This window comes from Nomascus leucogenys, chromosome 18, assembly GCF_006542625.1.
Source record: "Nomascus leucogenys isolate Asia chromosome 18, Asia_NLE_v1, whole genome shotgun sequence".
Lineage (NCBI taxonomy): Eukaryota > Metazoa > Chordata > Mammalia > Primates > Hylobatidae > Nomascus > Nomascus leucogenys.
In genome coordinates this window covers 6,628,722-6,641,979 of record NC_044398.1, presented here as the reverse complement: position 1 = coordinate 6,641,979, position 13,258 = coordinate 6,628,722, and the positions used below count along the sequence as shown (strand labels likewise).

General features: G+C 40.9%; 1 protein-coding gene across 1 annotated transcript in view; it reads left to right on the top strand.

Moving 5' to 3' along the window:
* The first annotated feature begins 1,423 nt into the window (after window positions 1-1,423).
* SH3BGRL2 (SH3 domain binding glutamate rich protein like 2) overlaps window positions 1,424-13,258 on the top strand; it is a 75,866-nt gene continuing 64,031 nt past the window's right edge. The window contains exon 1 of the mRNA XM_003258265.3: window positions 1,424-1,774. Within this exon, the coding sequence (XP_003258313.1) occupies window positions 1,730-1,774 (45 nt within the window). The 5' untranslated portion in view covers window positions 1,424-1,729. The remainder of the gene's footprint in view (window positions 1,775-13,258) is intronic.

Here is a 13,258-nt window from a genome sequence, read left to right as displayed (position 1 = left end):
TTAGTACAGTGTGTCTTGTTCTGTCACTATTTCTGTTTCTGTCTTTTTCTTTCCCAGACAATAGGTGCTCTGCTGACAGAGAAATGACTTGTTCAACTTTTTATCCACTCTTCTACCTTTTGCAGAGTAGGCTCTGAGTTCCAATTATTTGAGTTTAACTATATCTTCATAGCTGAATATTTCCAAACTGAAGAAAATGCTGACTTTCATAAAGACTTGCATTTATATTGGAAATATGGCATCTACTTTTAAGAAAATTATTTTCTACTTTATAAACATGCATTTCCACATTTATGGTAGCAAAATTAAAGTACATTTGCCGAGAGATATGAAAGACAGCAAAACTTCTATTTAAAATTTTAAACACGAAGAAGAAATAAAGTCCCATTAGGACTGTCTCTTCTATTATTGAAGGAAATTTAAAAAGATTCCTCCTACAGAAATGGCTTTAAGAAAAGCAAGAGGAAAGGCTATAAGCTTGAAATATTCATAACTGCTCTAAAAAATACTTCATAATGATTGCTCTTTGTGCAAGAAATGTATCAAAGAGCCAGAGACCTCATCATCTAATTTCTTACTTTTTCTTAATTAACATTGTTCCCAGACCTCTGCTAAACTCCCGTGTTGAAAGGAAAAAAGTAAATACAGTACAGCAGGGAAAACTGGTTCCTTTCAACAAAACTGTGAGAGAGGCTTGAGCTTTTGTCAAACAGAAAGCACTTGATAAAAAACTATTCCTAAACTATTAGCAACTATATAAAAGCTTTTTATTTAACAGCATCCTCCTGGGAAACTGCGCTGGAATGTGCAGCGGTTCTGAAAAAGGCACAAATTTGGCTGAACTGTAAATATGAAGTGCACAGAGGCGAAGCCATTGTGTAGGGAGGGGTGGGGCAGATAGGGTCCTGATTTCCAATGTTGATAGAAGGATTCCAATTTCGTTTGGTATTTATTTTTTCCTACTACAATTACAGTTTTGCTAAGAAAAATAAAATATTGGTTGTGCTCCCACCTGGGTTTCTAATTTTCGGTGTGTACAGACGAGAGAAGACCTCTCATTTACCCAAAAGAATCACCTTTCTGCAATCTCCAGTGCTACTGGACAAACAAACGAGCCCAACCCCACCGCCCACAACTCCCGAGCACCCGGGTCGCCGATCCCGCCTGCTTCAGGTAGCTGGGGTTTGCCCGGTACGCCAGCGGCCCTGAGACGATGTGTGCCCGCAGCTCGATCGTGTCTGTTGGCATTTCTGGGTGTGGATGCTCCAAACCAGTAAACCACAATACAGAACCCAAGCCTGGACTTTGAACCGAGCCCTTTTGCCTAGTTTGCTTTTTCCTCGTCAAGCCAGGATCCTTGCCAACCCAATTCACAGCTTCTGCCCGGGCTGCGGCTCCCCTCCAGCCACCTGCGCCTGTTCGGGATCGAAGCGCAGTCTGGAGGGGAGCTCAGTCCACCAGCCACTCCAGGGAGAGACGGAAACTACAACTCCCATCAAGCCCCGCAGCCGGCTCCCTCCTCCTCCCTCTCCTTCCCCTTCAGCCTGCGGCCGGGCGGCGCTGGGCTTTTATCTGCGGACCCGGCGGGAGGGAGCCAGATCCCAGCGATCTTCCCCGACGGCAGCGCTTTACCTAGAGGCTGCCGGCGGCCCGTAGCGGGGTTCAGCTCTGCGTCCACACCAGCCCGGAGCCCAGGGGGCAAGGGGTCTGTCCCGGGCGCACCGAGAGGATGGTCATCCGCGTGTTCATCGCCTCTTCCTCGGGCTTCGTGGCGGTGAGCGCGGCGGGGGCGGGCAGCAGGTTGGGGTCGCGGGGCGCGGGTCCTGCGGGAGGCGCGCGGCGCTCGTCACTGCGCGTCCTTGCGCTCAGCGCGTCCGCCCGCGGGAGCCCGCACCCGGCAGGTGATCCATCACAGTCCGTCAACAATGAAGAGGGCGGGGAGGAAAGGTGGGTGGGGGACCCCGGCCTCACCCAAATGCCCACCCTGCCTGGCCTGAAAGGCAGACAACGCGGCCTGAAAATGGAGTCCGAGGGAAGACCCCAGCTCCTGTTGTGTGTGGCATGGAAATTTGGGGAACGGGTTGTTCAAGAGCTTCGGGGGTCCCCCTTCCCCTAGTTTAGTTCTTCCCGATTTGGGACCTTCAGACTGGTTACGTTTTGCACGGGAGCCTTTTCTGCTGCTTTGGTTTGTTAACCTAGCTCCTGAATGAAGCAAGTTTAAGTGGGAATTGCTCTCTGTCCTCCCTTCCCCGCCAGCAAGTGCATTTGTTTAGTTTTATATCTGCGCAAAGAGAATAGTAAAATTAGGTTTGTCCTGCTGTGGTAGGATTGTTTGCTTTCACTGTCTTTTTTTTCTTAGGGTGCCATAAATATTTTTACATCTTTATGTAAATGTGTGTGTATGCACGCATTTTCTTTCCACCTGTAATGCTGTGGAAATTTTATCCTGGGGATCTGTGAATTGTGGTTTTCTATTTAATTATTTTTAGCTATTCTGTTTGGTGGATGTTCTTGAATTTTTTTAGACAAAATTTTTTTTTTTAAAGAAAGAAAAGTTAAATAGCTAGAGATGTCAGAATTTAAGGAAAAATTCAGTAGTTAGTATATTTGACAGCCCACTAAGGGACATAGCACATGTGTTTTACATGATTATTGAGACTTGGTTTGCTTAACCAAGAGTTCAGCTATAGATTTAAGAGCCTCCTTTGTGACATATATAATCAAGTAACATCAAAAAATGCATTGTAGATTGCTTAAATTTGGTCTGGTCAGTTGTCTGCCCAGTAGCTCAGTCAGATTGTTCCAAAATTTGCTTCTTAAGTGAGTGGAGTGGAGGACGGAATAAAATATTGTTTGAAAATCCTTGTAAACCACTGAAGTTTTTTATTTAAAAAGAAACCAACACAATCATACAAAGCCCCTCCACCCCCATTTGTACTAGAAACAATAGATGGGAAAATCCAACTTATCCGTATGTGCAGACATGTTGGGGTCCTCAGACTTCTGACAGTTTCTGGTGTTTCTAGCTATTTGGGTTGCTTAGTCATCCCTGCCTTTTGTAGATTTCCCCACTGAAGCCACACTTCATGTGTTTGCAAACTGGCACTGTTTCAAGGGTAGATTTGTTCAAATGCACTCCTTACTCAGAATGCTACAAAGCTCTTGGTTTCACCACCGACTTGCATGCTTCAATAATTGTCCCAGTAGCACTATACTGATTCTGGAAGGAATGGTTTTTATCCCTTCCACAAGAGATAAAGCCTAGACTACTTTGAGCAAGTCAGACCAAGTCAAGGTAGTGACTTGGCTTATCCTATTAGTAGGTAGTATATTGAGATGGTTTTGGTACTCCACATCTTTGTTTTTTCAGTGCCATTAGCAAATATTTATTGCCTGCCTGCTGTGTGCCTTTTTAACTTTTAAATTTAATGTTTTGTGTTTTGCACATGGAGCTAAAATTAAGAGACTTAAGTTTTAGTGTGGGCCCCGACTAGTGCAGTGTAAGCTTGGATAAGGTGCCTCATCTCTGCCTGAGTTTCTCTTCTGTAGAATGAAGGATTTTCATGGGTAACTCAGAATCGCACTCTAGCTTTAAAGTATTTTGACGTCACCAGGTGAGTAAATGTGGATGAATCCTTGTAACAGCTTCTTTTGCTTGAACAATATACCTACCTATTAGTCTCAAGGTGAATTTCTTTCCTTGGACATTTTACTGTGAAGGCCCAGATCCCCTCAATGCCCTGCCTCGTAGCATGTGTTCTGACATGGTTTCGTTTGAGTTAGGGGACATACGCAGTTACCACATGGTTACAGACTATAAACACTAATTATCTATTTTAATGTTCTGCTGTTTGAAGATCCAGTCTTTTCAGGTTTTAGAAAATCCTTGTTTGTTGAGTCTCCTCAATTATATCTTATATTAATACACAGTTATTCATTGAGTCTCCCCTTAGAAAATCCTTGTTTGTTGAGTCTCCTCAATTATATCTTATATTAATACACAGTTATTCATTGAGTCTCCCCAATTGTAGTTTTATCTCCTATATCAGTACACAGTTTATCTGTAATATCCATACTTTTAGTGATGTTAAGGTTGTGTTCATATGTAAGAATAATGATTTCTAAGAACCAATGAGGGTATTTAGGTCAATTCTTGGGCTGGCGAGGCTAATGGGGCCAGTAGCATTAAGCTATATTAAGCTTTAGTGGCATAGCCATGATGTGTTCCCTCCAGCAGTGTTGGGTTGACTGTTGATAGTGATTCATTTGGTACCCAACTGTGACCAGCAAGTGCATGGGAGAACAAATAATTTGATTCTTGAGTCAGTTTGGTTTTAGCTGAAGTTTATTAAACCGCAGGGAAGGGATGTGACCAGAATTAGACTTAGCCAAGTAAGTCCCAGGATTTCCAAAAAGCTGCTCCGCTTCAATCATCAGTAGATTTAAACAATCTATTTAGAGAAAATCATCCTATTTTCTTCTGATTCCCCTAAGCTCTCCAGCTTCAGCACTTGGAATAACTAACACCAGGGGATGATTCCTCTTTTGTCTTCCCTGGCTCCAGGTGAAGTCAGCTTTTACTAGGAAACAAAAGCAATGCCATATTATTATGCTACAGATACCTGAAAATCGGATATCTTACTCAACTGACCATGTTGCTATTCATTCACATTGTATTGTAGGGAAAATTTTTGTTCTCAGTTCTAAGAAAACAGTATATTCATAGAAATGCCATTTTAAAATTTAATTTATTCTGGATGTATTCCTGAAAGGGGAAGTCTTAGTAACTTTGTCCAGGAAATATGTGAATATGACTTTTTACTTTAAAAACACTGAAATCCATCAATTATTTCATTGATTCCATCAGTCAGTTATTTCATTTACTCATTCGACAAGTATTTTCTAAGAAGCTGCTGCTTGCCCAGCTCTGTCGTTGGTCTTGTGGGAAGCTAGAGAATAGAGGGTGTGATCTGTGTCTCCAAGGAATTCACAGGTAGGAGATGAGTTGGGAAAGGTAGTAAAGTACAGCCTAAGGACACATGCTTCTTGCAGGAATATTATTCCAGAGATAGAAATAACATAGGAAGCAGAGAGATGCATTGCAGGATGTCAGATAAAGAGGAAATGTGCCAGAAATCATCAAATATGCATGTGGGAGCCTTAGGCAGATGGCAGGGAGAGGAATTGGGTTAGATTTGGAGCCTGGGAGAGAGTTCTTGAGCCCATCCTGCTCAAGCTGGAAAGGGGGAGCTTTGGGTGGGACGGGGTAGACTCCTGAAAGAAGACGGAAAGAAGCCCGTGCTGACAAACTCTGTAGTGCTTAGCATCTCAGAGATGTCTTTAGTTTCTGCAGCTTGTCTGCTGCCTGGAGCCTTTTGTTTCTCAGGGAACATGGAGCTGCCTGGCATTGGGGGAGCCCTAGTTGTGTGATTTCAGAAGAATCTTTACCTTCCTACTTGCCTTGACTAACATTTCTCAAAAAGTAAATAAAATCTTTTACTCCTCATTAAAGTTCCTGGGCTCTGTTAGAGTTGGACGGAAATCTAAAGATATTTTTAGTGAAGCCCAACCACCTAATTTCTTAGGAAAGGAAATTTAGGCATAGAGATTAAGTGGCTTTCCCGGAAGCCATTTATGTCCAGTCAGTGCAGAGCTGAGATTTCATAGGAAGCCAGATTCCTGATGTCTGGATGCATTCATTCATGCATTGAATGATTCATGTATTCATCAGACAATCACTGAAAACTTGCTTACCCAGGCTCTGTGTTAGGTGATGTTAGGTGCTAGGTGTATGTGATGGTCAGAACAGACATGGACTCTGCCCCCATGGCATAAATCAGTGCTATCTCTCTCCAGTTCAGAGACTTGGGATGCAAACTGTTTAATCAAGGATAGTGAAGGATTGATGCTGGCTTGGGAGATGTTTCCAAGGGGCAGGGTGAAGTGAGCTAGACATCGGTATATCCCTGGACGTTGGAGAGCAACCATCACTGGGAGCAAAAGATAGAAAGGTATTGGAAGTAAAGTTGGAAATCATGGATAGGAGTTCAAGTGAGGGTGGGTGTGGAAGGGGAACACATGGAAACCATGCTCAGAGTTGTCTTGCTGTTTGCAACTGTAAAAAGTGCATACCTACTGCTTTGGGCGATTTATAACTAATTTATACACAAAATTACCAGGTAAGGTGTTACATCCCCGTGAATGTATTCATTGAGGCTTCCCTGTGTAAGGACACCTCAGAAAAGAGTTCTAAGGCAGTTAAAGTCAGGATGTGATCATGTAGAATAGAGTGGGTATTAATTCCTAAGTTACTCTAATAACATGAATGACAGTATAACTGGCCACTTTAGGATCTTTAATTCATTGGATCCTCACTGACACGTGGCAGGGTAATTATTATTTATTCCCATTTTCCAGAGGAAGAGACTGCAGCAAGCTGACCAGACTGAGATCATACTCAGTAGGTGGGGGGACCTTTAATCAAACCCTGGTGGGCAGGTGGCTTTAGAGCTGCTAGAGTAGAAGTTCTCCCTGTGGGCTCTGTAGCATGCTGGGGGAATGAGAGTATCAGGGGTACTTCACATCCTACAGTGTGTGGGACAGCTCTGCACAGAGACCTGCCCTATCCAAAATGCAAGTGGTACCCAGTGAACAGAAACAGGGCTGAGGGACATTGGCAGAGCAGGGTATGGAGTGAGGTTAGAGAAGAGTTGGGAGCATACAAGTGATCAGAAGAAACAGGAGTAAGTTGGGGGCCCAAGGAGAGGATGTGGTGGTGATGGAAGGTCAGAGTGAGGAAGTTTGTATATTAGTTCTCTAGGGCTGTCATTAACACAATACCAAAAGCTGGGGTGCTTAAATAACAGAAATTTGTCTCAACATTCTGGAAGCTGGAAGCCTGAGATCAGGGAGTTGATGGGGTTGCTTCCTTCTGAGGGCTGTGAGGGAGAGTCCTTTCCATGTCTTTCTCCTAGTTTCTGGTGGTTTGCTGGTGATCTTTGGCATTCTTTGGCTTGTAGATCTATCACCCTCATCGGTGCCTTCACATTCATATGGCATTCTTCCTCTATGCATGTATCTTTGTGCCCAAATGTTCTGTTTTTATAAGGACACAGCCATACTGAGTAGAGCCTACCCTAATGATGTCATCTTACCTTGATTATCTGCAAACATCCTATTTCCAAATAAGGTCACATTCATAGGTTCTGGGGGTTAGGGTCTCAGTATCTTTTGGGTGAGACATAACCTATAATAGCATGCAACATGAGGATTGAAATAAAAAGACTAATTTATGGAGTTTTTCTCATTTAATTGGAAAGACTGGGCCACATTTCTTGACACTTAAAGGCAGCAGTGGAATATTGAAGTATATGAAACTATTGTCTATGTATGAGGTCTTTTGCTAGAAAATGGGATTTATTAATATCTCAAGTGAAGATCTAACCTCAGTTTTTCTAGTACATTTTAGTATTTCCCAGATTTGATGTGCTTTTAATCCATTCTTCAGTAACATTTAAACTTAAAAATATAATCAAGGGTATGGACTCCGTTATGAAATTAGGAGCTGTTTACCCATTTGTATTTGGATACTTTAAGCATTTCAATCTACTTGAAGAAACTAATTTTTTTTTAGACAAGATAAAATAATTTATTTGAAAATCAAAATGTGGCTGGGCACAGTGGCTCATACCTGTAATCCCAGCACTTTGGGAGGCTGAGGCAGGTGGATCACGAGGTCAGGAGTTCGAGACCAGCCTGGCCAATATATAGTGAAACTCCATCTCTACTAAAAATACAAAAAGTAGCCTGGTATGGTGGCAGGCACCTGTAATTCCAGCTACCTGGGAGGCTGAAGCAGGAGAATCACTTGAACCCAGGAAGTGGAGATTGCAGTGAGCCGAGATTGTGCCATTGCACTCCAGCCTGAGTGACAAGAGTGAAACTCCATCTAAAAAAAAAAAAAAAGAAAGAAAGAAAATGTATTTCACTTACAATTACAGAAGAAAACAAATCGAGTTGATCAAGAACTATGTCTTTGAGTGCAGAGAGATTGGTGGTGTTTTATTTCCCTGAAATTCTCATTGACCCAGTTATTCAAAGAAAAACATATATGATAATGTTTCAAAATTATATATTATTAGAAAGAAACATTAAGATAAGCTTTAAATTCTGGAATGATACTTCAAATTCTGCAAATATGCTTTTACCCATCATACAAACTATTTTTATTAAGAAAATAGAAGAATTAGAAGTTTTTTTAACTGACACATAATTATACATATTTATGGGGTATCTAGTGATATTTCTGTATATATAATGTATAGTGATCAAATCAGGGTAATTGGCTTATCAGTCCCCTCAAATATTATTACTTTGTGTTGGGAACATTCAAAATCTCTCCTAGCTATCTGGAAATATCTTACAATGCTATAGAATGCTAGAACTTACTCCTCCTATCTAGTTGAGAACATGTATTTATCTTTCTGTCCCTGGCTTATTTCACTTAATGTAATGTCCTCAGGTGCATTCATGTTGCCATAAGTACAGGATTTTATTCTTTTTATGGCTGAATAATATTCCATTGTGTATATATATCATATTATCCATTTGTGTGTTCAACACTTAGATTGAGTCCATGTCTTGGCTATTGTGAATAGTGCTGCAACAAACACGGGAGTGCAGATACCTTTTTAATATACTGATTTCCTTTCCTTTGGATAAATTCTCAGTAGTGGGATTGCTGGATCAAATGGTAGTTCCATTTGCAGTTTTTTGAGAAACTTCCATACTGTTCACTGTAATGCTGTACTCATATACTGCTTCCCACCAGCAGTATATGAGTTCCTCTTTCTCTGCATCCTCATCGCATTTGTTACTTAGGGTCTTTTTGATAACAGTCTTTCTAACTGGGGTGAGATGCAATTTCATTATCGTTTTGATCTGCATTTTCCTGATGATTACTGATGTTAAGTTTTCTTTTTATCTATTTCTTGGCCATTTGTATGTCTTCTTTTGAGAGCTATCTATTTAGATCACTTATCCAATTTTAATTGGATTTTTTTTTTTTGCTGTTGCTTGGGTTCCTTGTATATTTTCAATATTAATCTTCTGTTGACACGTAGTTTGCGCCTTTTCTTGCGTTCTGTAGGTTGTCTTTTCACTCTGTTGATGGTTGAGGAAACTAAATTTTGACGTATATTTATAATATGAAAAACAAGGTGGTTTGCACATTGCAGGAAGACTCATGTAAGATGGTGTATTGATTTTTTTCTGTTTTTCAATTTTTAAAAATCAAAAATTGAAAAGGAAAAGAGCTATTGATGGTGAAAAACTCAGCAGGCAACAGGAAGCAGTGTGAGATATTAATTAAACAATATTTCTTCCTTAGTTATTTTTCATCTTTGATTTATAAGAAGTTCTTAAATGAATTGTGTTTTTTTCTATCAAATTAGAAATGGGTGACAGAATAGAAAAAAATCTAGATTCATAGTGAATGTTTCACTTTCTAAAGTGGAAATTAGCATGACTTACTGATCATTGTATATGGAAGTTTAAAATACTTTATTATGTGCCAGGTGCAGTGGCTCATGCCTATAATCTTTGCACTTTGGGAGGCTGAGGCAGGCAGATCTCTTGAACTCAGGAGCTCGAGACCAGCCTGGGCAACATGGCAAAACCCCATCTCTACAAAAAATATAAAAATTAGCGGGGCATGGTGGCATGCGCCTGTAGTCCCAGTTACTTGGGGGGCTGAGGCAGGAGGAGTGCCTGAACCTTGGGAGGTCGAGCCTGCAGTGAGCCGAGATTGCGCTACTGCACTCCAGCCTGGGTGACAAAGTGAGACCTTGTCTCAAACAAACAAACAAACCCCAAAACCATCACCACCAACAACAAAAATACTTTATTTTGAAATACATATTTTAAAATGGGGTCTAGAAATTATTACTTCACTTGCTAAATGTCAGTTTTTAAAAAAATCACCCTCCAAGCTCTAAACTCAGGAGACCCTTTTAGGCTTCAGGAGTTTTTCAGCAGGAATTCCTTTAAATGGGTATTATTTTAGCTGGAGAGTTAGAGATTTAAGTTCTATTTAAGCCACATTCCTGTATTCATTTTTTTCTGTGATTAATTTTATTTTATACTGTTTATCCATGATGCAAAAAAAGAGGTTAGCCTTAAAAATTTAGTGAACATTTTCTTTCTTCTGTGACATGGCAAATGCTTGTTAACTTTTGTGGGGACTCTTCTACTTCAGGTTATATACAGTTGTCTTTTGAGGGTCCTCCTTCTAGTTTTAGCTTAAGAACATATCAATGAGCCTTTCTGTTTAGTGTCTTTTAGATAGTGATGAATATGTGCCATGTCTTAGTTTCTGGGGGGCACTGGGGTGGCTGGGAGGAGTAGGGCAGGAGGGGAGGAGCTGGAGATTGGAAGCCTGTACCAGCTAGAAACTGCACAACCCAATTGAAGGCAGTGCAGTTTCCCTTCTGTCTCCCTCTCTTAATAGGCTTATCTGACTTCATCTGTGAGCACTGGCTAGTTTCTCAGGAACTGGACTGTGGTAATTTACAGGGTTAGTATTGCTATCTCTTTTATATTTGATTGGTTTTATTTTCTAACTCTAAAAAAGAAATAAAGCTTGGAAAAGCACTTAATTGAATGTTTCCCTTCTGGCTCATGACAGCTTTGCGGTGGGATGGAAAGCTGAACTCAGACGCCAGCATCCAGGCGGATGGGGCCCCACCTCCCTACAAACTTAGGCACTTTTAGGCTGGCACAGCCTCTGGGACAATTTGGGAACAATTTTGTTGGTCACCTTTGTTACTATTGACAGCTTATTCCCAAGGGGATCTGACTCTTTTTGAGCTGGTTCAGTATTTGGCAGAACTCCAAGGGGTTGTTTCCTGGAGCTGACCCCTGAAGTGGAAGGTATCCAGCAGGGTGTGTCTGCTTTGCTGTGGGGTCTTGGCGGGCCCTCTGCCAGCATTGCTTCTCAGCTCTTGGAGCAGACAGGGAACGTTGGGGTGCGACTGAGGGCAGGGGGTTCTAACTACTTTAGGATGTGTTTGCCATTTCCTCCTGGGTCATGGCCCAAATCTGAAATGACTTTTTGTCATCTTCAGTCTAGTGGCTTTAAGAGTGGAGGACTGAGAGTAAGAGACACACAATTAGGTGACTTGATTGACAGGTCAGTTCAGTGGTATTTGATAAATGCAAATATAGTTAAAGTCAGCAGCTATTGCTACATACTGATCTAATATTAAAAACAAAACAAAACAAAACAAAAAACCCAAAGAGCAATAAGCATAGCTTTTGAGTTATCTTGTTTTCCTTCTGCATGTTCCACAAGGCGTGGGAGTGTGGTCTTCTTCATTCATGACATTCCCATGTGTATTAAAGCTCAGTGGTTCGCTCTCTTGCCCTTTTGTGTGTGTGTGTGTGTGTGTGTGTGTGTGTGTGTGTGTGTGTGTGTGGTTTGTTTTAAATCACAGTCTCTGCTTATCTTTCACTGGTTCTCTTTTAATAATTATGTTCATTAGCACAGTTTCTTCACATGGGAATTGGCCACCTTTATAAGCCTGGGCCTTTCATTGATGGGAGTTTAGATTTCACTGTTCTTTTATGAGAAACAAACTGCTTACTAGCCAAAATAAATGTCTGGGTTGAGTATGCGCTGATTTCTTTAATTCTGGAGTCAGTTTATATTCAACCCATGCACCTACCTCTCTGTCCTGGCTATGGGAATCTATCATTAGAGAACAGTGTTATGGTTAAGGCAGGGGCTGAGTCCAAATCCTAGCTCTGCCACTGATGAAAGGCATGACCTTAGACAAGTAACCTTAGCCTCTTCATTTGTAAAAGTGGGATAGGAATGGTATTTTATGCATAGAAAAGCTCTTATGAGCTTTGAATGAATGAATGATTTTGCATTAGGCATTTAGCTGAGTGCCATGACATACTGAGTACTCAGTGCATGTTACCTACTTTTTCTGTATCATAATCATCTTCAGTAGTAGTAGTAAAACAGTAAAAAAAAATCACGATGACCTTGAACTGTGTAAGTTGTTTAACAATCCAAAAATTATATACAGTACATACTACTTACTAGGCTGAGAATGCATACAGGTATAATTTTGGGAGAGATTTTAGTAAATTTAAGTGTAAAGGGCTTTCTACTTAAACGTATAAGAACATTATAATTTGAGCAGGCCATTCACCAAACATACCATTTAGTTAGAGTTCTGCTGTAATGTTTGGATATTTTATAGGTACATGGCATGTTGTGCATGACCCATTCAGATCACATTTTCACTCCCTCTAAAGTGCTTACTACTATGCACATGGTCACTATTCTTTGCTATACATAATACAGTCAGCCCTTGGTATCTGTGGGTTCCATATTTGTGGATTCACCCACCTGTGGATCAAAAATAATCAGAAAAAAAGTGGACAGTTGCATCTGTACTGAACATGTACAGACTTTTTCTAGTCTTCATTCCCTAAATAATATAGTATTACAACTATTTACATAGCATTTACATTGTATTAGATATTATAAATAATCTACAGATGATTTAAATTATACCATGTTTTACATAGGTTATATGCAAATACTATACGACTTGATGTAAGGGACTTGAGCATCCAAGGATTTTGGTATCTAAGGGACACCAAATATACTGTGTGTTGTTTTTTTAGAGCCCTGGCTTGATTTAAGGATTGCTGAATAATGTATAGATTTCATCCCAAATGACAACTCTGACTGTTGGATAGTAGCTGCCTGGAGAGCCGGGAGAGAGGTTTTGGCGCCTTGACTGGGATCAGCAGGAAAACAGTGCGATTGATTGTTGATGCCTGCTCTGGTACCAGAGAGAGGATCAGGGCTTATGCCACGTATTTGCCATCCCTGCCTTAGACTTCATGTATTCAGACTCTGTCTTTCAGATTCTTGTAACTGATATAGAATATGTTGAGTCTGTGAGTAACAGGGAAAAGGCATATGAAACACCAAGTTGAATTGATGGATATCCTCTGCAAACATCATGCCTTGTCTGTCACCCCAAATTTGGTGGGGGTTGGGGGCAGTGAAGGGCCAGGATTTCTGTGTTTAATGAAGATGAATGGAATTTCCTAGAATCCTGACTGTGAATCTGAACACTGTGAATTTTGAATACCTGTGAAACATAAGTTGGGCTGGCAGATGGGCAGATAGATGATGGTAAAAGCAGTAAGGGGGCTTTGTGGAAAAATGTGGGAG